This window comes from Fusarium oxysporum, chromosome VI, assembly GCF_013085055.1.
Source record: "Fusarium oxysporum Fo47 chromosome VI, complete sequence".
NCBI classification, from domain to species: Eukaryota; Fungi; Ascomycota; class Sordariomycetes; order Hypocreales; family Nectriaceae; genus Fusarium; species Fusarium oxysporum.
In genome coordinates, this window is record NC_072845.1 from 3,168,980 (window position 1) to 3,191,818 (window position 22,839).

The 22,839-nt window shown below is 49.1% G+C and overlaps 9 protein-coding genes across 9 annotated transcripts; 3 read left to right on the top strand and 6 right to left on the bottom strand.

Moving 5' to 3' along the window:
* Positions 1–126: 126 nt before the first annotated feature.
* On the top strand, positions 127–1,064 carry FOBCDRAFT_275860 (Alpha/Beta hydrolase protein; the record flags this gene model as incomplete). Its single annotated transcript, XM_031185958.2, has 4 exons — positions 127–244; positions 292–463; positions 536–683; positions 735–1,064. 4 exons carry the CDS (start codon positions 127–129, stop codon positions 1,062–1,064), a joined length of 768 nt encoding a protein of 255 aa, XP_031037093.2.
* Positions 1,065–1,130: 66 nt separating this feature from the next.
* On the bottom strand, positions 1,131–2,227 carry FOBCDRAFT_43602 (uncharacterized protein). The gene is made up of 2 exons (XM_031185956.3): positions 2,028–2,227; positions 1,131–1,977 (listed from the first exon to the last, which is right to left on the bottom strand). The coding sequence occupies exons 1-2, from the start codon at positions 2,127–2,129 to the stop codon at positions 1,198–1,200; spliced, it is 882 nt and encodes a 293-aa protein (XP_031037091.3). The 5' UTR covers positions 2,130–2,227; the 3' UTR covers positions 1,131–1,197.
* Positions 2,228–2,899: 672 nt separating this feature from the next.
* On the bottom strand, positions 2,900–5,358 carry FOBCDRAFT_226678 (aspartic endopeptidase). The gene is made up of 2 exons (XM_031185954.3): positions 4,164–5,358; positions 2,900–4,112 (listed from the first exon to the last, which is right to left on the bottom strand). The coding sequence occupies exons 1-2, from the start codon at positions 5,084–5,086 to the stop codon at positions 3,314–3,316; spliced, it is 1,722 nt and encodes a 573-aa protein (XP_031037089.2). The 5' UTR covers positions 5,087–5,358; the 3' UTR covers positions 2,900–3,313.
* A 210-nt stretch (positions 5,359–5,568) lies between these two features.
* FOBCDRAFT_226679 (cyclophilin-like domain-containing protein) lies at positions 5,569–6,424 on the top strand. Its single transcript, XM_031185953.3, has 2 exons — positions 5,569–5,837; positions 5,886–6,424. Exons 1-2 carry the CDS (start codon positions 5,805–5,807, stop codon positions 6,339–6,341), a joined length of 489 nt encoding a protein of 162 aa, XP_031037088.1. The 5' UTR covers positions 5,569–5,804; the 3' UTR covers positions 6,342–6,424.
* Positions 6,425–6,434: 10 nt separating this feature from the next.
* Positions 6,435–8,297, bottom strand: FOBCDRAFT_43627 (uncharacterized protein). Its single transcript, XM_031185951.3, has 2 exons — positions 8,025–8,297; positions 6,435–7,825 (listed from the first exon to the last, which is right to left on the bottom strand). The coding sequence occupies exons 1-2, from the start codon at positions 8,091–8,093 to the stop codon at positions 6,779–6,781; spliced, it is 1,116 nt and encodes a 371-aa protein (XP_031037086.2). The 5' UTR covers positions 8,094–8,297; the 3' UTR covers positions 6,435–6,778.
* Positions 8,298–9,607: 1,310 nt separating this feature from the next.
* Positions 9,608–11,051, top strand: FOBCDRAFT_43636 (uncharacterized protein). Its single transcript, XM_031185950.3, has one exon. The coding sequence runs from the start codon at positions 9,850–9,852 to the stop codon at positions 10,900–10,902; it is 1,053 nt and encodes a 350-aa protein (XP_031037085.2). The 5' UTR covers positions 9,608–9,849; the 3' UTR covers positions 10,903–11,051.
* A 9-nt stretch (positions 11,052–11,060) lies between these two features.
* On the bottom strand, positions 11,061–13,602 carry FOBCDRAFT_43639 (uncharacterized protein). Its single transcript, XM_059612196.1, has 3 exons — positions 13,108–13,602; positions 12,902–12,981; positions 11,061–12,844 (listed from the first exon to the last, which is right to left on the bottom strand). Exons 1-3 carry the CDS (start codon positions 13,202–13,204, stop codon positions 11,417–11,419), a joined length of 1,605 nt encoding a protein of 534 aa, XP_059465180.1. The 5' UTR covers positions 13,205–13,602; the 3' UTR covers positions 11,061–11,416.
* Positions 13,603–16,210: 2,608 nt separating this feature from the next.
* On the bottom strand, positions 16,211–18,367 carry FOBCDRAFT_163961 (nucleotide-diphospho-sugar transferase). The gene is made up of 4 exons (XM_031185934.3): positions 17,923–18,367; positions 17,828–17,871; positions 17,594–17,740; positions 16,211–17,535 (listed from the first exon to the last, which is right to left on the bottom strand). The coding sequence occupies exons 1-4, from the start codon at positions 17,927–17,929 to the stop codon at positions 16,639–16,641; spliced, it is 1,095 nt and encodes a 364-aa protein (XP_031037069.1). The 5' UTR covers positions 17,930–18,367; the 3' UTR covers positions 16,211–16,638.
* A 3,221-nt stretch (positions 18,368–21,588) lies between these two features.
* On the bottom strand, positions 21,589–22,335 carry FOBCDRAFT_275868 (uncharacterized protein; the record flags this gene model as incomplete). The annotated part of the gene is made up of 2 exons (XM_031185932.2): positions 21,589–21,935; positions 22,305–22,335. The coding sequence occupies 2 exons, from the start codon at positions 22,333–22,335 to the stop codon at positions 21,589–21,591; spliced, it is 378 nt and encodes a 125-aa protein (XP_031037067.1).
* Positions 22,336–22,839: the final 504 nt, after the last annotated feature.

Here is a 22,839-nt window from a genome sequence, read left to right on the forward strand (position 1 = left end):
GCCCTGTAAGTCGTTGATATCCTCTTACCGGTTAAAACTCGACCGTTATCAACCCCAAGACTCAGCTAAACAGAGATCTCATCCATTAGGCGCACCCCCAGCAATTGCCATTCTAATTCATCCATCATGACGCCTATGCCCGCATCTCACGGCCACAACGAGGCCTGCTGCAACATACCTCCTGTTGTCTCTAAGGGATATGAGGCAAAGGGAACTTATAAGGAGATCGGAGGGTATAAGACTTGTAGGACGACTCCTAGCACATGAAGAGACAGCAATTAACTTGGGCAGATGTTACTGGTCCCGTCGACGCTAAGAAGGCCATTGTCGTGATCTACGACATCTTTGGATACTTCGATCAGACTCTTCAGGGAGCTGACATCCTCGCCTTCAGTGATGCTCACCAGAAGTACAAGGTCTTCATTCCTGACTGGTTCAAGGGCAGCCCCTGCCCCATTGAGATGTGAGAGCTCGCGTTCTCATCTGTTTTAACAACGACTATGTAGAGCCTCACTAACCGCTAATTCGATATCAGCTACCCTCCCGACAACGACGACAAGAAGAAGCAGCTTGGAGACTTCTTCGGCACCTATCCTCCCCCCAAGGTTGCCGGCCAAGTTCCTGACTATGTAAAGGCTGTCAAGGACCAGGACTCTTCCATCGAGAAGTTCGGAATCATCGGAGTAAGTGCTATTTGGTTGCAGCTATGTTTCAGTACTGACAAGTCTAAATAGTATTGCTGGGGTGGCAAGGTCGTTGCTCTCAGCGTCAAGGCAGACTCTAACCCCTTCTCCATTGCCGCCCAGATCCACCCCGCCATGGTAGACGCTTCTGATGCTGAGGGCCTTTCGGTCCCTACCATGCTTCTCGCATCCAAGGAGGAGCCCGATGAGGAGGTCAAGAAGTTTGAGGACAACCTCAAAGTGGCCAAGCACGTAGAGACCTTCAAGGACCAGATCCACGGCTGGATGGCCGCTCGTGCCGATCTCAGTGACAACCGCGTCAAGGAGGAGTATGAAAGGGGTTACAAGACAGTCCTTGAGTTCTTCGGTAAGAACTTCTAAAGACGGAAATGTGATGTCTATCTATCGAGAGATGCGATGTAACTAGCCTATGAGAAATGACCAAAGAAAATAAGAAACTCTGTTGTCAGACAACTGCGCTTGCATTCCTCATTATTCATAAACCGTTCTATAATCATGATTTGGATGCCTTTTCCCCAAATGCCAATACTTCCTCCATATCAAGGCTTTGAAACTCTCCGAGCTCGACCCTCTCCCCATTATCACCGTTTCTTACAGCTGTGGAGATCATGTATTCCTCGAGTAGCGGCATCAGTCTCACGTCCACGCCTTCAACCTTCTTGCCTCTCAGTCGAACCTCTTGGGCTTCCTCCATGTCTTCTGGCGGGGCAAAGTTGTGCATCTCGAGGTCCTTCAACCAGCTTGCCAGAAGAGCATCCCCTGTCATCTTGACATAGGCTTCACGGAGACACCAAAGTGCATAAAAGTAGCGCAATGCACGATCTCGTTCTTGAGCGGCAGGAACAGGGTTCATGCTCTTAAGCGCTGAGACTTCTCCCGCTCCAAAGACATCGGCATGAATGTCGACGAAACTAGCCCACCCGTCTTGTTCCAAACTACTCAGATCTCGATCTCGCCGTTCTGATGGACAGACAACATCAACTCCCACGGCAAGGCCCTTTGGCGGATCATGAACGGCCAGAAGAACCGCGAGACCGGCCTGATGCGAGACGTTAAAGATCAGCGGCTCATCACCGCTTGGCAAAACAAACACGGGTTTGGTTCGAGCGTCTCGGGTAGTCTTGGCCTGGAACCAGGGGACGTGACAGAAGCGAGAGATTGCGTAGCGCTTAAGAAGAGCCGAAGCGAGAGCGAGCTTGGCATCGCGGACGTGGTAGTATCTCAGGACAGAAGATTGTTCCTCCTCGGTGAGGAGTGAGAGTGCACGTGAAGCCTAAGGTATGACATGAGTATCAGGTTAAAGTGGATGACTAGAGCACTTACAGCGGATGTGAGGTCTTTGGTCTTGAGAGCGGATGGCCAAAGTGGACGAGTGTCGATCACCCATTGGATGACCGTAGGTGAGGATTGGGTCCTACTCATCATTGCTACAACTGTTGCCTTGGAGTGCTGGAGAGCTAGCGTTTCAGGCTTCCAGTGAAAGAACCATTTGAAGTAGGTGATGGAGTTGAGACGAGACTGTGACAAGACAGGTGAGACTCGGAAGCCGAAAAGACGAAACCGGGCCTGTCGGAGGTGGGGTCTTGATTACGGGCCGGCCGAACGAACATTATCATACAGCAACGAACATGAAGTATAATAAGAGGCCATGAGGAGAACTTTGAATGTGCTCTACAGGTTCTCATCCCTTTCTTCATTCTTGAGACCTAATTATGCAGTCGAGTCTTGTACGGGCATCCTGCACTTTTTTCTCTCCTTGACAACCACAACCATGATCAGCCATTAAACCACAACGGGCTCATTATGTGTCCGAGAGGAGACTTCCATTCTTATCTTATATTACTTCTTTCTCTGCTCCAGCTGAGTCTTTTTTCTTCTCAGCACAGCAGTATTTTCTACTTTACCATTTTCTGGCTCGAGCCAAACGAGCTGTGTTGCGCCAACCAGTGTATCTGCCAAAGCCAGTTCTTGTCACCACACGAAACCATAGAGACTATTCAAAAGCTACAGTCAAGGAAACATCGGATGTACTCTCGGCATGCAGCACGCTCGACTTTTCACTATTCACCCCGCCCATCTTAACGCCGAGTGTTGGGCACAACAAAACCCCAAAGGAAGCCCAGTCCAAAGCAAAGCAAAGCAAAGCAAAGCATTGCTACGTTGGATCTGAGTGGATGGAACGACCCCTGCGAAGAGTCTGAACCTTTACGCGGTGCAGGGGATTAAGGACGTTGGTGGTGGCCGATGTCTACTAATACAGACTCGAAATTATGCTATTATTGAAGAGATACAGGGTACGCGTATGATGTGGATGGATACGGAGACACTGAGATAATGATTCTTATTTTATTTTGAAGCAGTCCAGATTTAATATTAATGTTAATGATAATGATAAAAAGCCCTTCTCTCGGTTGGCCTAGAAGCGACAGTTGCTTATGCGGGACAAGTTACTTGACGTATATAGACACAGAGCCAGCCTCATAGACTAAGCTTTGAACCGTTCATGTCTACTCTATGACTCTCATGTGTTTAATATTCATGGACCTCCGCTGACGCATTGCTACTGTACGCAGACCCCGTCATCAAAACTACGGCCATGAAACCTCCGCTTATTCTGTCTCTGGCTCAGCATCAACCGAGAGTAAGAATACATGACGTTCTTCCTTGCTTTCGCTCTTGTCCCCTTCCTTTGCTTTTCTATCTTCTTTATCCTTGGGTTTGTCCTCTCCGTCTTTCTTTTCGTCCTTTTTAGTTGTATCCACGACGCCGTCTTCTAGTTTGCCGAGGGTCTTGATCGCGTTGCCCTCGCCATCCAAGTCCACAACCACATCAATCTTGTCTAGGCTTCCATCTTCGGTGTATTTCCACATCTGCTTAATTTCTCCACGCACCAGTCCTGTCAGCCAGAGAGATCCCAGAACGCCAGGAACGAGATACAACAATGCAGGTTGGCCACGCTTGAAAATCAAGAGCATAGCCAAGGTAACCAGCATGCCGAGAAGATACCCAATGACGGAGGCATGAAAGTAAGTCTTGCGAAAGTGTGCAGCCGCCAAGTCAGGGGGCAGCTGCTGCGACCCAAAGATAAAGAATGTTCCACGCGTCCAAAGGCTATCTCCCCATTTTCCTTTGACGTTGACGTACTTGGCCTTAACCTCCTTGTGTTTAGTCTCGCTCCGTGTGATGAGAGCGCCTGATGTCGGGTCCTTCTCAATGAGCTTCAGGTCAGTGCTCTCATACTTGATCTTTTGATCATAATGGAGCCAGAGGTCAAACCGAAGGGCTAGGGCCATGACCATGCCTGGAATGACAATGTCACCCAGTCCGAGGATACTCTTACGCTCTGCAGCCTCGAAAGTGAGCTTGATTGGGACGTCCAACTTGGTTGCTACTGTAACCATATAGGGGCTGAAAATGCTTAGCTTTGGAGTCAATCTCAAGATCAGCCCTATAACTCACGTGTAAAATACCATTATGATGTCGTAAAAGAACAGACCAACCAGGATCAGAGTACTAGTCAAGAAATCTGTGGGCGAGATGAGTTGAATGGAGCCATAGCACATGGCGTAACCAAGCATATTACTCAACAAGGGGGAGGTAGTTGATGAATAAATGAGCGCCGTGGCTAGTGCCATAACCAAGGACACTACATGAGCAAACTTGATTCGACCTTCCTCTTTGCCCATTCCATGGATGAAGAGCTTGATGGCCCAATGCCGCTTAAGGAGGCCTCGAAGCTCCCAGCCAGACTTGCGGATCTTCTCCGAGAACGCCAAACAAGCAAATGGTCCAGGAAAGGGGTTTTGCGTTTTAGGGATGGCTGCGTCAGGGTTACCCGCATCATCGCAGACTTGTACTGATCTTGTCTTTTGATCCGCTTCCCTTAGTCGCCCGTCACGGCCGCGCCAGTATCGTGGAAACGCCAGGCTGGTCACCACCTCAATACCATGAGAATAGATTGATACAAGACTAGCAACCGACATGGTAGACATGTACCAGCGCAGAATTTTGTTCAGAATGTCAGGGTCCTTAAGCCACTGAATCAGGTAGTACAGGCCGATAAGGACGGCACCAGCCATAAGCGGGAAAATAATGGCATCGGAGGGCTCTAGTCCCTGGGCAAAACGCTCCTCGTCGTCATCTTTGGAACCAGGCTTCTTTTTCTTCGCAGGTTGCGCAGATGGGGGTCGCCGAAGAGCAGCGTGGGCACCGAGATAGATGATGCCAATAGCGCTGAGGACGAGCCTGACTTCAAGCATAACAAAACTCAGATCTTTAATATGTGCAAAAGATGAGAGCCAATTTTGCCCATTGGCGAGGGTAGAATTTAGAGCATCGAAAGAGCCCTCTAGGGCGGCTGGATTTGTAGCGTTTTCTGCCATGGTTTGACTGGAAGACGTTGCTAATGTTGGTGATGGAGGGAAAGCAACGTGTTCTAAGCCTGGACAAGTTGTGTAAAGTGAGAGTTAAGGGCCACAGTCATGACATTTCGTGACAATTTTTCAGCACGTTGACCCCGTTGTTTCTGTAGCAAAATTGCAGTATAGTTTAAAAGAAAAGAATGATTGTTTTCCTGCATGAAAGGTCGACAAAGCACAGAAAAAGAACAAAGTCCTGACATGCAGTATCTTTGTTGAATGACGTCTGATGAAAGTGTAAAAGCTCGCCGAGCTGAATGGAAACAGAAGGTTATGGGGCTGAAATGTAGTGGCCTGCGTTTTGCTACAGAGTTGTTTGGGGCCCAAGTGACCAATCATGCAGCTCGCAGTGCTAAAAACGCCAGGAACTCAAGGCGTAACCTGCGCCACACCCACTATCATGTCGAATAGAGATAGACATGCCGACCTTAAGGTACTTTGGTAGGAAAAGCACAACAAACGTTGACAGCAGGAAAAAGAAAAACAAGTTAGTTACCTTGACAGTAGTGATACTATGATATCCCATGTGGAATGTTTGCCTTAATCTTATAGCCCAGCCGCCAGTGACCTCACTGCTCCATGTTCGTAGACTAAAGCTGGTTGTGTCTACGGATGGGTTTGGCAGATAAATTTCCCCTCCATCATAAACAACTTACACCACACCCAACACAGCATCGCAATCATGACAACGAACATATCACTCGAGACCACAATGGTACGTCACAAAGTCTCGGCTTTGACTACAACTACTGACAAGTTACAGGGCTCGCTCACCCTTGAGCTCTACACCACCCACGCCCCTAAGACCTGCAATAACTTCACCACCCTTGTCCGTCGCGGCTACTACGACAACACCATCTTCCACCGCATCATCCCCAATTTCATGATCCAGGGCGGCGACCCAACAGGAACGGGTCGCGGCGGAAGCTCTATCTACGGCGAGAAGTTCGAGGACGAGATCGATCCGGGTCTCAAGCACACAGGCGCTGGTATCTTGAGCATGGCCAACGCAGGCCCCAACACAAACGGATCGCAGTTTTTTATCACGCTTGCGCCTACGCCTTGGCTTGATGGCAAACACACTATCTTTGGAAGGGTCAAATCTGGCATGAGTACTGTGAAGAGGATGGGCATGGTCAAGACTGGGTCTGAGGACAGGCCTATCGAGGACATCAAGATTGTCAAGGCTCGCGTTGTAGAGGAGGAGGAGGAGGTCTAGATAGAAAGCATTCGCGGAGTGGATTAGACATCTCTAGCATTGGCGTTCAGGATTAAAAGTCACTAGTCACGATCACGGTCACAGGTCGCGTTCAAGATCATATTTCTGCAAATATCCATTGTTGTACTCATTACGCCAAAAACGCCCCGGTCCCTTTTCCATGGATGCTGTAAATATCCGGTCCCGGTAACCTTAGCCAACCAGCTCGCCATTCCAATGCAATGATGTATTGATGATAATACAAGTAGAGTAAATGTTCTTGAGAAGCAAGCGATAAGCAAATGATGTCCTTTGTCGCGTGACGTACTGCCTGCTTCTATCGTATCCAACCATGACATTCATGCTGATGCGTGTAGGCCAGGCTGACACTAAGAGTACAGCCTGACACGCCATCAGATCGATGACACATCGCTCATGATGCTGTTCCCGAGCGAGGTCTACTGAGGAGGGGATGAGAGAGTGTCTGAAGATTCTGACTCTCCAGTTGCCTCGCGGATGAGGCTGGGCTTGGGCTTGGGAGACCCCAGCGGAGGTTTGTTCATCTTAAGCTTCTTAACAGGACTGATACCCTTAGACACAACCTTCTTGGGTGCCACCTCAACGGATTCACTGTTGCTGTAGTCGGCCTTCTGCTCCTGGCTTAAGGACGACAGACCCTTAGGTTTGTCCTTTTTGAGGTTCGGCTTCGTCTTGAGAATCACCTTCTTGGTGACCGAGGAAGTAGGCTTGAGCTTCTTCTTCTTGTGACTGTTCTCAGAATCTTCCTCTTCGTCGCTGGCATCGCGCTTCTTCGGGCTGGCGGCGCGGGAGCCTGGCGCAGGAGTCGCCTTTTGTGATGAAGGTGGCGTTGTGTCATTCTGAGATCCGCCATTGCTCAACTTCTGCGCTGCAGCTCGACTGGCATTGCGACCACTGTTCCCAATGCATGAGCCCATATGGTTATTCAGTCGAGTGACGAGAATGCAACGCTTGCATTTGCTGCAAGTAGCTGAGGGGAAGGAAAGAACATTGGGTGGTCGCTGTTCGGGGGTGGGAGAATCGGTATTATTCTTTTCCATATCCTTCTTCTTCTTGCCTCGACCAGGACCTGGCGCGACCCAACTCTGGCCATAGATGTCGCACCCAGGCTTATCAATATAAGGATGTTTCTTGCAGTAGATGACACCGGGATCGGGTTTTTGAGCGCCTTTTCCGTCCGTTGGGTATAGGAGTCGGGGCAGATGGCATCGAGGGCACAGAATCTCAGCGGTCGTCTTGAGAGGATTGCCCTTCAGCAATACTTTTCCATCCTCGTATATAGCGGCGTCGGTCTCAATCCGTACGTCCGGTTTTGAGTCTGGCGTTGAGCTGTCGGACGCGTCGGATGCCAGCTTCTCGATGCGAATGGCAGCGGTGGTAGCTCTGGCTGTCTTCTCTTCGCGGTGCGTCTTCATCAAGAGATCGCTCAGAACGTTGTAAAGCACATCATCGAGTACAGCATGTGCCTGAGAAAGGTTCATGTTAGCGATTTATTAGAAAAGACATTGCCGAGGGATAGCGAGCAACAATTTCGATGCAATGGTGCTGCGATAGGGGCGCAGAGATGAGCAATCACCACAGAGGACATGATGGCGCTCGCGGACGGCGACTGGTTTCGCATCGCAGGGAGGTGGGCAAGTAAAGAGATAGAGACCGAATACTTACCAACTTATCCATCGGAGCAGCATCATCTGGGGCGCTTATGACGCCCGCCCTGCCCGTGCCAGCATTCATGATGTCGCCGGATATCCTGAGTCCGAGCCAGGGCCGACAAGTTTGTAAGGAACAATGCTGTAAAAGCGGAGGGTGTGTAACTGAAATCGTGTGATGATGCGGAGGAGCGAAACGGCAGCTACCGGGCGGAGGGGGGGTGTGCACGGAATCGCAGCTGGGGTACAGTAGTGTTACTGAGGTGAATAACGGAGTAGGGGCGCTGGTTATTGCGATAAGAGAAAAAAGTTTGGGGGAGAAAATATCGAAAGTTGAAGGTGAGAGAATTAATCGTGAAAGAGGAGGAATAATTAATGTGTACGAGTAAGAATGACGACTAATTGTCGCTCTGATCCGGATAAAAACAATGAGTAAACCAAGTGAGTTAACAATAGGGAGTGGTGAGATGAATAAGGTAACAATTGATGAGTTTCTATTCTCCAATCTTCGTTCGTAGGAGGTTTCCAGCGCAGTGCACTACAAGTTCAGCGTTTGCGTTCGGTAACGGGGGAAGATATTTGAGATGGATCGATATTGACGGCCCAAGTGACGAAATAGATGGCCCGCTTATTGAAGCGAGTAATTCAAAAGGAAAAGAACAAAAGAATCCCAAATGCAGCGACAAATTTTGATGCCAGCGACGAACCAAAGATGACGAGACGGTTGGTTCTGATTGTTCAAAGTCAAGGGGAAGATTTTAAGCAAAAAAATAAAAGTCAACGTTAACAGAAGCCACCCGAGACTGAGCCCGAGCCTCAGTGGGAGTCAGTGTGCCCCAGCGCTCAGTGCTCACCTCGGTCGGTATCAGCCACTGAAATTAGAGACGTAGAGTTTGGGAGAGGGACATGGAGTCATCTCCACCCATATAACGAATCTGACAAGATCAGGGGTTAGTATGTATCTTACCACAGCCCGATAATGTTATTATTCAGGTACTGAGTCTATCATGCCGGCGGGATGCGAAAAGTAATTATCAAGATCGATTGATCAAGATCCGGCAGCTTCGCTTGCGTGAAGCTTAATTGATAACCATGACAGATGCAAGGGACGATCGATCACCTCTGGCTTGGATGTCACTAATGCAGCTCATAGCGTACGACTTTTATATAAAAGATTGCCCAGAGAATCAAGGAATACCCGATATACAAAGAGTCTGTCGTGATGGAGCAGTATCAATGGAATGTATGCCTTACCGTATAATGTTTGTACTCATCCCTAGAGTTGCCCATGTGCCATCTGTTACTATGGATCCAATACTGCACGACACTAATATCAAACCACTTACTCATCCTACAACTCACAAACGGCACCTGTCAATCGACTTTCAGGGGCGGGTACCCTTCAAAATACCGGATGCTGCTAAATTTATCTAATGCCCATCAAAGGCCTCCCTTAACGAATGGCGATCGACTTCAATCTAGATCTCTCACGTGGGATTGGCTATCCCTTCATCTTGAATGCCATTCATTGGGTGATCCGCGCTAGTGGCTATCCAAGAGCCTCATCCCCTCTGGACTTCCATGCTTTTTCGACCCTTTGAATAACTCCACGAAAGCATAATCCTCATTGCTCCGGATTGACACTTAGACTCAAAGAGTGCATAGTTTAGGGTTTCGGCTGGGTATTTGTCTCACTTTTCCCAAACCTTAGTTTTCTTTTCCCTTGTTTACAGTTCGTCGATATCTGTCTCATAAACAACCTCCGTCCTCTCTCAACAACATACAACCTCTACCTGTCTCGATCAACCTCCAACTGCACATTTACATACGTCCACGTTAATATGTCACTTCCGTCCACAAAACCCGCCCAAACCTCTATCCGATCCTTCTTCTCGGCAAAAACACCCAAATATGCGCCTCCGCCTTCTCAGGGAGCTCTCATAGAACTCTCAGGGCCTCCCCCGCCGCCTGCTGCTACTGCCCCTCCACCAACCTCGAAGACGCCAGACTCCACGATAGCCTCGTTCCAGATCCCGCCTCTACCGACATCTCTCCCTCAAGAAGTTACGATCCGGCTGGTCTCGAACGACGATATCAACGCTCTACGTCGCATCAACGCCCTCCTTCTTCCCGTTAGCTACCCCGACAGCTTCTATCAACGTGCAGTTGATCCGACATCTGGTCGCTTTTCCCGAGTAATCACCTGGGCTCACAATGGTTCTGAAGCCAAGGTCGTCGGCGGTGTCGTTTGCCGCGTTGAACCCATCCTCGATTCCAACAGTCAGGGAGTCATGCCCCAGAATCTATACATTCAGTCGCTATGTCTGCTCTCGCCTTATCGATCGCTGGGTCTCGTGAACGCTGCAGTGGACAATATCATTGCAGGTGCTGTATCGGACCCCAACTTGAATGTGACAACTGTCACGGCCCATGTTTGGACTGAGAATGAGGAGGGTCTGAAATGGTATGAAGGTCGTGGCTTCAAGCGCGAGAACCAACCTATTGAGGGCTACTATCTCAAGCTGCGTCCCAATTCCGCTTGGCTAGTCAGCCGTCCCACTGGCGCTTCTGTCCGGAACTTGCTACCTTCTTCCTCTTCTGCGCCTCAACATAGTGTGCTTGCGAGCGCAACTGCTGACATTGCCAACCTGGACGCAGCGTCAGGTCCTCCCAAAAATAGCACCTCAAGACCTCCCATGCCTCAGTCTGGGAAATCCTATCAAAATCAACGACCTGAGACGGAGTGGAATGATCTCCCTGAGGATATGGCAAACAGCCGTCTCGCACCACCGCCCCGGGTAGGAAGTACTGGCTCCGGTGCAAGCTCTAGAAGTAGCTCTGCGGCGCGAAAGAAGAAGGATAGGTCTTATCCTGCGGCTGCTTTTGGGAATTGAGGCATGGACGAGAAAGATGTGATTGATATAAGCTGCTACTAAAGAAGAATGGATTGCTTCACGATGGTATACGATTTCAACGGTTCGGATGGGCTAGACGCGCTTCAGAAAAAGACACAATATTAGACTTACCATAATAATAACCCAATAATACATCCAGTTGTTCCTGGGGAAACTGAAAAGGAATCATCAGATTATCTCGTCATAAAACTAGTTGCCTCATAATTATACAACTTTTGAATGTAGAATAAAAAACTGCAAAGGGATGAAAAATTTCAAGAAAACGCCTAGGGCCCAAAAATGAACATGACCACATCCCGTCACATGCACATATATACATAAATCTTGACACGAGTTATCAACTCAGAAACATAACACCAAAACATGTAGTTGCTCATCGACGCTTGCTATACCATATAGCTGCTAGCGCAAGGAGACCGACAGCACCGCCAATTAGGAGCGCCTGGTTAGAGACTGGTGCAGAATCGACTATTAAATTGTTAGCAAATGTCGCTTATGCGGAAGCCGAAGTTTGAATGGCTTGGGATGGAGGGTAGAACGTACGGATCGCATCAGAAGACTTGCGAGCGCGGTTGGACTCGGATCTCAAGTCAGTCAAATAATCTTCGGGCTTCTCCCTGCCAGCAGCCACCAGGGCAATCAGGGCGGCGCCGACACCGCTACCGTCCTTAGCGATACCGATTCGGATCTTCTCAGCACCCTGTGGTCCAATGCCGTCAATGGCACGGAGGGCCTCGTAGATCATATCGCGGAAGAAAGGGTAGTGCTCGACGAGACTGCCATCGACACCGATATCAATAACCTCTTCATCGAGATCATTGAGCTTGCCAGAGTTGAGGGCGATGGCACCGATGGCGACAGCTGACAATCGAGCAGCGCGACGACCAACAGCATTGGAAACAGACTTGAAAGCCTGAGCATCCTCGAGTGAGGGAGTATAAACACTGAGGAGGTTCTCGAGCTCCTGGCGAAGGGTAGACAGCTCAGGGGTATTGTCGGCGGCCGCAACGGACATGATGGAGCTGTCGAGTCCCCAAGGCTTAAGGAAGCCAGACGATGGCGCGATGTTTGTGGTGGTGCCCCAATCGTTCGTGCTCGAGTTGAGATCCTTGAACAGAGACGAACTCTCATTGTTGATCATATCGGCCATGGCAAGTCGGACAATCTCGCCCAAGAACATACCAGACACCCGCTTCTCGAACATTTGAAGGCCAGGGTTTACACTTTCGGCGTCAAGAGCCTTATCCCAAGGTGTTGATGGCAAAACGTTGAGCTGGTTGTCAAAAGAACCCCACTCTGTGTTGACAACCATCTCTCCTGTTGATTGATCATACTCCCCAGAGATAGGCTTCTTGATGTTGCTCAATTTTTCCATGTAGGCACCGTTGGTACCAGTACCAAAGATGGCACCGAGCACAGATCGGCTCTTGCTGGTTGAAGTGTAGGATCGAGCCATGAGAGTGCCGACAGTGTCGTTTACGAGCGCCGCAACCTTGACGGGGAGGTGGAGCTTGTCGATCTCGGTCTGAAGCAGAGCGCAGACGTCCTTGCCTATGGCATCAGGAATGTCAAAGCCCTTGGTCCATCGAATTAGCAGACCCTTGTTAATAGCTAGCTGCTTGACAGGGAAGCTGAAGGTGAACCCCAGGCGGAAGATATGTTCATCGCGATAGCCCGAGGGAGTACTGGCAGTGTTGCGACGACGCAGGTGGGAGTTGAAGCGGTCGGCATGGTGCTCCTTGAGGAAGATCTCGATCTGCTTGGCGAGGAAAGAAAAGAGTTGTGAGGAGGTCTTTGCGACCATAAGCTCCTTCGGAATGGCAACCTTGTTGTAAGTGAGGTTAAAGGTGGTGTCACCATTGAGCATGATGGAGCAAACTCGGAAGTTTGTGCCTCCCAGATCAACGGCCAGATACAGACCCTAATGAGGGAGAATCAGTCTGGGCAGCTTCACGAGCCAAATGTGGATAAAAATCACCTTTTCTGTGCCATTGGGAACGCCGGTGACGTAGGTGGGGATTTGTTGGAGGCTGGTACCCTCTTTGTGAAGGCCCTCATCTAGGAAATTGTGAGTTTGGGTTTTGTTGAGGGTTTAAAGCCAAAATGGGAGAAAATGCGCATCATGACAATGAGCTGCAGTAGCACCGCGGCGCAGATTCTACGTGGAGCGAGGGGTGAGCATACCCATTTGCCTCAAGAACTCCTTCACATGAGTGTTAAGTTCCTCGTCGGAGAAATCGAACTCTTGGACGATACGGTTGGACTCGTCAGCGAGAGCCATGGTGATAGCTGGCGAGGTGGGCGGCGTGGTCGTGAAGAGAGGGGGGATATAGCAGACAGCTTCGGACGCTGAAGGGATTGGTGGTGGAGATGAGAGAGAGAGTTGAGGGAATAAAAGGTGAAGAGTTCGTAGAGAGAATAATTGGAGGAGGGAGGAGAAGGAAACCAAAATTGAGGCGTTGGCGGACGACAACGAGGTCAAAAGGTTTCTTGGGAATTTGAGCTCTGGCTGCTGCTGGAGCTTGGCGTCACCGTTACTGAGGACAAGCTGGGAGAGCTGCTGACGGAACCTGTGTCAGTGGCTGATCAACTACCAATGACGACTAGAAATGGGGGTGTTTTCTGGGGCCTGGGGATCATGGAGCGTTACGTGAGTGATGACAAGGGCCAAAGTTTCTGAGACTGGGTGTTGAGCGCCGAATGGGCCCGAAATGCAGTGGATTTTTTAATACCACGAGCCTCACTCCAGTTGCTTCCTTCTCCTGATTGAGGCGCCATCCCCATGGTTCTGAAGCACCCAACCCAATCGAAGTGTCGCCGGGCGGCCGTGGAGAGGCCGTCCAAGTGGAGAGATGGTGGAGGTGTGGTCGGTGGTGCTCGGGGTGCGGGGGAGAAAGCTCATCGAGGCTCCGCTAATACGCCGAACTTCGCCGTGTCTTGCTTCCAACGTCTTGTTTTTAGGGTGCTTGGTCTCTAATAAACCAAAAGAATTATTTCTTGAGGCTCATGTCCCGCGTGCATATCCACTGGGATGCCGTCATAAGCCAACTTGGCCCCAGTAAAAAAAAAATAAGAGTCGCCAGTAGTCCCCAGCCGTTAAGATGATGCTATCGTCAAGTCCCTCAACTGTACCCTCACTAGTAAGGTTTCGGCCAGGTCATGCCATGCATCATCTTCATGAGCCGAGCTCAACCCAGTCCCAGTCTTGCGGTTCGCGGACGGGTGATTTCTGGGCTGGAGAGCCAAAGATGGGGCAACGGGGAGACAAATGGACGTGTGGGTGAAAGGCGGGATGACGGGGTAGGAATGATACTGCAAAATGATATGATGGCCCCAGTAAATACCAAGCACAGGGAAAAAAAAGAATACCGTATTGAAATGCCAACTTACCACTAGAAACAGCATGAGAGCTACACATGAGACAAGGAACCGAGGCCAAGGGGGCTTCTTCGTCTTAATCTCATGTCCATGTCCATGTCCATACACCTGCACCTGCTGTGCCTCCATTGTCTAATTGACCACCACTTCTAAGCCAGGGCCCCGGCTGTATCTTGGTGCCCTCTTGTGGTGAATTTCAAGATGAGGTTTTCTGGCCTGCTTTGGTCGCGTGCTTGTCTAAGATTTTCTCCTCTATGAATTTCGCAGGACCAATGACCTCTCGATCGTAAGAGTGTCGGCAATGAGGTGACAAACAGTCAGGGAGTTCTTGACAAAGTCTAGATCTCCGTCGTTGTGGTCGTTGCTGAATTGAGGCTTTTGAAACGGCCCGTCTCCTCCGTATCGGGTGCACCAGACACGGAAGAAGAAACCGTCAACTTCCACGTCAATGAGCCGCCCCGACGTATCATGCGAGACTCAGAGGGGGGACTTCGGCGCTTGATCTCGTGAGTCTCCTGTTGGGTGATGCAGAGGTCGGATTGGTGTAATGTAAGTGGTGGGCTTGGACCCGGCACAGTGTTTCGTGGCTTGAGCCTCAAGGACAATGATACATTGGCATTCACAATGTCAGGAACGATATGCAACATGCCCCGTCTCTTGCGTGCCGTGGTTTATCCTCGAAATACCGCAATCGTTCGAGAATAAAATGGTGATCTGTGTCGTGTGGTGTGGGTATAATGAGAACGTTTTGAACAAAATGGCAGGTGGTAAATATCTTCACGTTTTAGGCCTCAGACGTGGCTTGGTAATGTAGGTAGGTAGCCAGTTCTGCGGCAGGGTTTGAAGAGTCGTGCTCAGTTTTTTCCGTCTTCCTTGTTTTTGTGAAAACTTTGAGGACTTATAAGGGACAAAACCGGTCAAATGTAACAGATGGTAAACTTCGAGGAAGGCGCCCCCATTCCACGACACCGCTCTTCATCCATGAGGTACCTAACCAAGAAAGCTTTGAGCCACTTTCCCACCGACAGTAATAAGCCCTCCTACGAATTATTTGCTAACTCGATAGCCTTCCTTAGCTGTCAAGAAGTTCAGAGAGCCATCGCTCTTTTAGTAACACCGTGCATAACGTTAATAGGTCCGAAGCCTGAATCACGCTTCAATGTGAGTCTTCTGTTTTTGACAACGAATTCTCACGTCCCCCTGCTTGAAACTCTAAGCCCTTAGTGATGAAATGAGGGCAACCGCTGAACTATTACTACGGTTGAATATTGAAGCTGAAGTTTGTAACCTTAAATGAGTTTCTCAAATTCTATAGGCGTCTTCGTGATAATGGATGTAATAGAGCCACGATTGTCTCGCAGCCTTATGGCTATCCTCGCCGGGCCTGTTGATCAGGTCTACGACCAATCAGAAAATCCACTTGCAAACGTGATTCAAACTTCATATTCGAGGTTTGAGCTTCTATTTTCTACCACTGAATGTCTGTTATACTCTATGATAAACAGACCCGAAGAATCTCGAACAGACTGTGTGCCCACGTAAAAGATCACCTACAGAATCACCTATTATCTATGCTAGAGGATGCAAAGCTTAGGACCTTGACCCTAAGTGACGAAAAGATTTAGGTAATTTGGTCTGAACTTAGGGGACTCTTTACTGAGTTTATTCTAGCACTCTCCTCTAAAGGCTCAAGTTTTCCTGCTCACTGAGGCCGTAGCATCTGAACATTAATTCTCTCCTCTCGCTGGTCATGAGCTGCTCCCTCCGCTGGATTTGAATCAAAACCAACAGTGTAAACCACGCAGTGCATGTCCGGGAATGTCTCAGAAAACTACACCAAAGCCCCGACTACACATAACTTGTCTTGCTGAGCTATGTTAACACATCTCACGAGGGACGGGAAAAGCCGTAAAGTTTCAAAATGGTATTGAGCCACCTTCTTTAATACAAATAACTGTAACATAGACATTTAACATGGCTGCCTCAGAGAGCTGCCATGAACCCTGCCTGCCCAACTGCCTTGTTTTTGTCCTTCCATGGCTTGCCTGCCTGCCCGCCCTCTGTAAATATCGACCTAGACGCCAGATAAACACGCATAAAGGGGCATTAGACAATTGCACAAAAGTATTAAGATAGAGAGAGCGGCAGGCTCTTGATTTCTTCCCGCCCCGCCTCCATGGTATAGAATGGTGGCCAGCACATCTCCCCAGAGTGGTGAATTTTGCTTCTTGAATTCTTCTTCGTCGCTGTCGTTCGAGATTAGAGCATAGATGAGAAATCTCGCTGGTGTGTCCTCCAGCGAGCTTCGAATAAGGCGATGGTTCGTTAGATCGCTCCTTACATGATAATGGCAGGAATGTCGACGTTAGCCTTGATGGATTTGTGGGGGAGGACGCTGCCACCGTTGACGTAGATCTCATCACCAATTGTGACATCGTCGCCGAGAACTGTCACGTTCTCGAGGCGAGCCCATCGGCCAACGGTGCTGTTCCAGCCGACGATGGTGGACTTCACCCAGGCGTGGTCCTTGACCTTGGAGCCACGGAGCAACACACATCGTTGCAGGCGGACACCGTCACCGATAACGACATCAGGACCGATCGTGACATTGGGTCCGATCCTGCAGTTCTTGCCAATCTTGGCAGAGGGGTGGATCATGACATTTCCGCCGTGAACGTAGGGCTCAGTGGGAGGAGTGAGCTCCTTGCTGCCCTTCTTTGTGAGGGAAGAGAGGTACAGGCATGTACCGCTGAGGAAGTCCTTGGGCTGTCCAACGTCCATCCAGAAGCCTTCAAGGTCGAAAGAATGAAGCTGGTTGTCCTTGACCATAGCGGGGAAGGTCTCCTTCTCGATAGAAGTGGGGCGGAGCTCGATACGGTCGAGGATGGAAGTGTTGAAGATGTACATGCCGGCGTTGATACGGTTGCCGACGAACTCGACGGGCTTCTCGACAAATCGGTCGATCAAAGAGCGGTGACCGGGCTGGTGGACAACAACACCATACTTGGAGGGTTCCTCAACCTTGGTGACGACAATGGTACCCTCATTGCCGTGGTTCTTGTGGAAAGCCAGAAGGTCCTGGAAGGGGTAGTCGCAGATGACATCGGAGTTGAGGACGAAGAAGGGAGAGTCGTCCTTAGCGAGAATACTCTCAGCAAGCTTCAGGGGTCCAGCGGTATCGAGGGGCTCAGTCTCGACGGAGAATTCGATGTTGATGTTGTACTTCTCCTCGTACTGCAGAGAGTGTCAGTTATATGGCTTTAAGGAGAATATAAAGGCTCCAGGTTCTTACCTCAGCCAAGAACTTCTCCATGATCTCAGGTCTGTAGTTGACAGCAAGGACGATATCAGTGACACCCGCTGCGACCAGCGCCTCAATCTGGTGCACAATCATGGGCTTGTTGGCGAACTCGACAAGAGGCTTGGGGAGAGTGAGGGTCTGTAATGCGCCACAGCATGTCAGTCACACACAAAACAAATATTGGAGGGGTGCACAGGAGTTTTGCGCGCCTGAGGGGTAACGTACGAGAGGGCGAAGGCGAGTACCAAAGCCGCCGACAAGAATAAGTCCTACGCATTTTTAGCTGCTGGAGAAGTTGAGAATGGCCAGATGAAGCGTACCCTTCATGATTGCGGTATTGAGAAGCTGTTACGTGGGTGAATGCGTTGGAGCAACGTGAGTCGACAGGGACAGAGAAAGTAAAGAACAGAGAGTGACAGCAGCGAGGTCCTGAAAAGAAGGAAGCAACCTCGACAGGATTAGATTAAGGAAGAATAAATGTTTAAAGGGTATCGGGTATCTCGAGAGATTGAGTATCTGGATCAGAGTCAAAGTGAAGGTCAGAGAGAAAGGGGAAGATCAGGGAGAGAGGAGAAGAAGAAGAAGAAGCTCAACTTTGAACTCAGGAGAGAGAGCACAAGCAGAGGGAAGTGGGGATGTTCTAAAAAGGCCAACGTGGGTAGATGCAGCCAGAGAGACGACCTAAGCAGGCTGAGAGTGGGGAACTGGACCCAGATTACAGGGGACGACACGGGCTGCCAGTGCCATAGCCCAGGGTCTAACTCAGGTTAGGTAGTTTTCAGCGGCTTCGAGATTTGACTTCCAGCTACGATCAAGATCTCTGTAGAAACGCAGCTCAGTCACTTGTTTCACGATACTCGAGTTATCTAATCAGCCAGTAGCGAGAGGAAGTCTGATGCTTGTATCTCGTTCACGTCATCATTGACCTCAGAGTATGGTTCTGTAGTAATTCCCACAATGCTATTACCGCTATTGTTCCCGATCCCTTCATCTCCAGGCAAGAATATCACAAGGAATGCATCTGGGACTCTCAACTCCTTCATATCCAATAGTCAGTTAGTCTACGCCTCTCAGGCTATTGCCATCTCCCATCCGGGCCACACAGACAAACGATCCGCGACACGAGGTCCTCTAATAGAAAGGGGGCTGCGTGCTCTTCTCACTCCAATCAAACAGGTCTTGCGGGTCATTGTGGCTCTACACCTTGTCCCTTCCCTGGCGAAATTATATTAAACCCCCTGTTCAGCGTATGGTTATTCTAGAATTGATTAGTATCTGACATGGTTTTCATTGAATTTGAGAACAAATCATTATTTGAAACCCGTGCCTTTCTTCTGCCAGAGGAGGTCTGGAGATCAATGTCAAGTTCATCAGTAATTAGACCCCCTAATTACCTCCTACAGATTACACTGTATTACTTTATGCCAGACTGTGATTCTCAATACCAACAGGTCAAGGCTCAATCGATGGCCCCGACTCCTATTCACAGTCTTTACCTTCTCATTTTTATGAGGTTGTTAGCTGATGAGCCAGTGGCACCATCTTCTCCTCCTCAAGGCATTGACTTAGTTAAAGGAGGACAGGAGGTGGCCACACAACCACTCATAAGCTGACGTTCATTTTTACAACCCCTGACGAGGACCCTGCAGCTCATTTACGAGAGTTCCTCGTGTTAATGGCGATTTCTACATTGGCTTTTTCAACTGTGATGACCTTCCGAGTATAGCACGCACAGAACCCCGTGACTTTATTCAGACTCTTTGTCACGTCGTGAATGGGAACAACTGTTCGTAACACAAAGAAAGACGTTCCACCTCACCCCATATGACTTCATCGTCGAAGGCGTTTCCATCTCTCAGCCTCTCCCGTGTCTCCATCTGACACGCCTGCTTAGTTTAGCGTGAGCCCCTCCCTTTGCTCTTCTCTATTCTGATTGAGCTGTCAATAACCACCTCGTGACCCTCATGTGCAATAAACTTGCAAACTCTGTCAACCTCCCCTCACCCTTGAACCTGTGCCTGTGTATTGGGATACAGTTCAGCCAAATCATGATCGGCATGTATCAAATGTTTGATGCACTATGTAACTCTCGTTTGATTATTCACCCCATAGTCTCTCCGTCTCACGGCTGCGCCATACTCACAGCTTGTTCGACGTCACAATAGAGGTTGAAATCTGTAACAACTTGACGCTGCACTGACGATCCTCACTGAAAGTTCACAGAGCCAGCAATAGAGTTTGGAGTTGGTGGCGTTGTGTTCCCACCTCCTTAACAGCTGACAGTTGCTCGCGTTACCCAGATTCCCGACAAAATCGTTTGTTGGTCTGACTTCTTGTTTCCTTATTGATTGCCGCTTTCAACCTAACTTGGATTCTTGGTAGCATATGCAAACATTGTGGCTTTCTGAAGCTTGGATATTGTTAGAATTGAGTTTGAGCTGACTTCATCCGCCAACCTCAAGCAACTGTTGGTGCACAGGATCAAGCGATCTGAGTTACACTGGGATTAATACCCCAGCTTATTATGTGTGGCGCTGCAGTCCATGGCTACATTTGACTGATCATCGCTCAGTTGATGGTTCTGGCCCTGACTCCATTGTGTTTGAGCCTCTGAGGCCACTTATTCAAGTACAATATCGTGAAGGTGACGGCCTCAGAATGCATTCTGTAAGTCATGGGCAGGTTGGCCTGGAGCGATGTGGTCTCCTCATTTCCCAATGGTCTTCTCTCAAAGCATTTGCAAATCTTTCTCTTTTCAAGCATCAAGGATCACATCGATTGAAAGGATGGCAGAGGTGGTACAAGTATCACATGAACAATTAGGAATGTATCAAGATCAGGAAACACAAGGTGAGACACAAGAATCTACCGGCAATCGAGAGTTTAGTAATAATAAAAAAGGTCATAATCATTATCGTCGTAAATAGCGTATTGCCATCAAATTGCTCCATATTCCATGGTAATCCTCATAATTCATCCCAGTCTCAAAGTCCTCCACATTTTCTCATATCGTATCGTGATTGTGAAATTCAACGCTGGCTCCAACCATGCTTGTGCTTTTCCATCCGTCAAAGCAGAATACATATCTTCTCATCAGAGTCCGCCATCTGAGGATCTGAGTAAAATGTCACTCTTCGCTAATCGTCAATTGTTCAATGAACCCCCGAAACAGTGTGCTTTTTCTCTTTGTCATAGTTCGTCAAATTGTCGTCCAACGGGTCAAACCCAGCTTTGTGCGGTTAGTGAGCAATAACGCCACTATCCAGTTCAACTTTTAACCAAATGCAAATGTTTTTTGAACTCTCCATCTCCCGTTCTTCACTGTGCCATTGTTCTCGAGCATATGATAACAATCTGTATGATGGGTTGGTGGCTCCTTGGTTGCGTGGTGTTTTTTCAGACCAATTGCCGTATCAAAACCCATGCAACGTGTGACGGCATCCAACAGACCACCGGAAAAGGTCAAAGGAAGAAAATCAGAGCAAGCCGAACTTGCTTTAAGTGTCGCAACATCGTCCCTCGCGGAGAACAAGGACACCGAACGGTGACAGTGCAAAAGAAAATGCCGGCCGTAGAAATGTAAGATAGCATCTAAATCGTGTCGTGTCGTCATGATTCGTTGGCAGCAGATAGGACATATCAAGATATATATCGCCGCTCCCCAGTGTAAAGTGAAGAACAATGGGGTAAAACAGTAAAAAGGCAAAAACAAAACAAAAACCGAAATGTGATGGTAGTAACGAAAAAAGGGGGTAGCTGATAACTCTTCGTGAGAGAGATTGCCAAGGAGGGAGGTTGGTTTGGGTATATCCTTGGGATTGCTGTGAAGCATTTCAACCGCTTGTAAGTCGTCTTGTGTGTGATTCCTTCCCGTCGTGTTTCTTGAACATGCTCCCATACGAGCTGGCCTCAACGCTGATGCAAACTCATCAGAGTATTGTCAAGCTGGACTCAATCGCCCGCCAATGGCTGCCTCCTGGTGCTTTCTAGTCGAATGAGGCAGTCGAGCTACTGCTGGAATGGTGACCAGATCGCCTGCTGTGGCGGTCGCTGTCTCGAGAAGACGTGTGACGGCTCTTGCGACGGCGAGACGGTTCCTGTGCAGGAAGTCCTTGAACGATACCATTGCGGGCCAGCATACCCCCATTGACAGAAAAGTTACGACAGACCATGAAGGCACGCATGGCTGCGTTCTCTTGGGCTAGAACATCAGATTCGTATGCGAGGTCCGTTTGGTATTCGCGCCCATTGACAAGAACAAGGCAAGTGTAGCCGTTATGGTCCCGGTAGCACTCGTACATGGGGTCTGTCCATCCTCGGCGTCGGCAAAGGCCTGTTTCGCACCTTGTTAGCAAACGAGTTCATGTCTCTAAACTGATAACGCCCAAAACACATCCAAACGAACTGGTGTTCATGACATCCGTTCACAAATGGAGCAATATAGATCAAGATGCCAAACCCGGCGTTTAGTTCAAGGTTTTCCATGTGCCCTCAATCGCGTCGGACATCAAATTATTGCTCAACTTGTGTCACACAACAAGGGTAGAACAATAGTTGTCTGTCACCACATGCGGGGAACGTTTACCCTGCACGCGAACTTTTTTTTTTGGCCCCTTCAACCAATTGTGTTCCTGACGAGTTGCTGGTGCCATAGACATAATTGCCATTGAGAAAAATGATGGACTTCACAGCGTTGACTTACTCTCAAGATATTGCATATAGAAACCGCCCATTGTGGTGTTGCTGTTGATGGCTCTCACTAAACGTGACGAGTGGTGAAGTCGACGATGTGTAAGGTTGCAGTTGCTGTTATGATTGAGGGTTCAAAAAGGCGGGAATCCAAGCATATAAGAGCTTATTGTAAGGCGGCAAAGACGGTGGAGAGAATGCAGAGCATGAGAGGGGATGTTTTTATGACAAAAGAATATCAATGGAGGAAACGCGAACAAAATAAACGCTTGTCTAGATCAAAATAGACGACTGATGCCGAAGACAGGGTTTAGCTCCGAGGACGAACTCCAGGATCGAGCGTTACAGCGGGTAGAGAGGATGTGGAGGTCGTAAGGGATGTCAGGAACCGAATTGCAACAACTGAAACAGGCCTTGCAAATCTTGAGCGGCCGTTGAGGGTGGAGGAGGGTCCTGTCAAGTTTACTCGATTCGTTGTGCCCAGAGTCAAAAGAAGCTCAAACGGCTGGCGCGAAAGATGAATTAAGATGGATGGAGAGGTTGAAGGA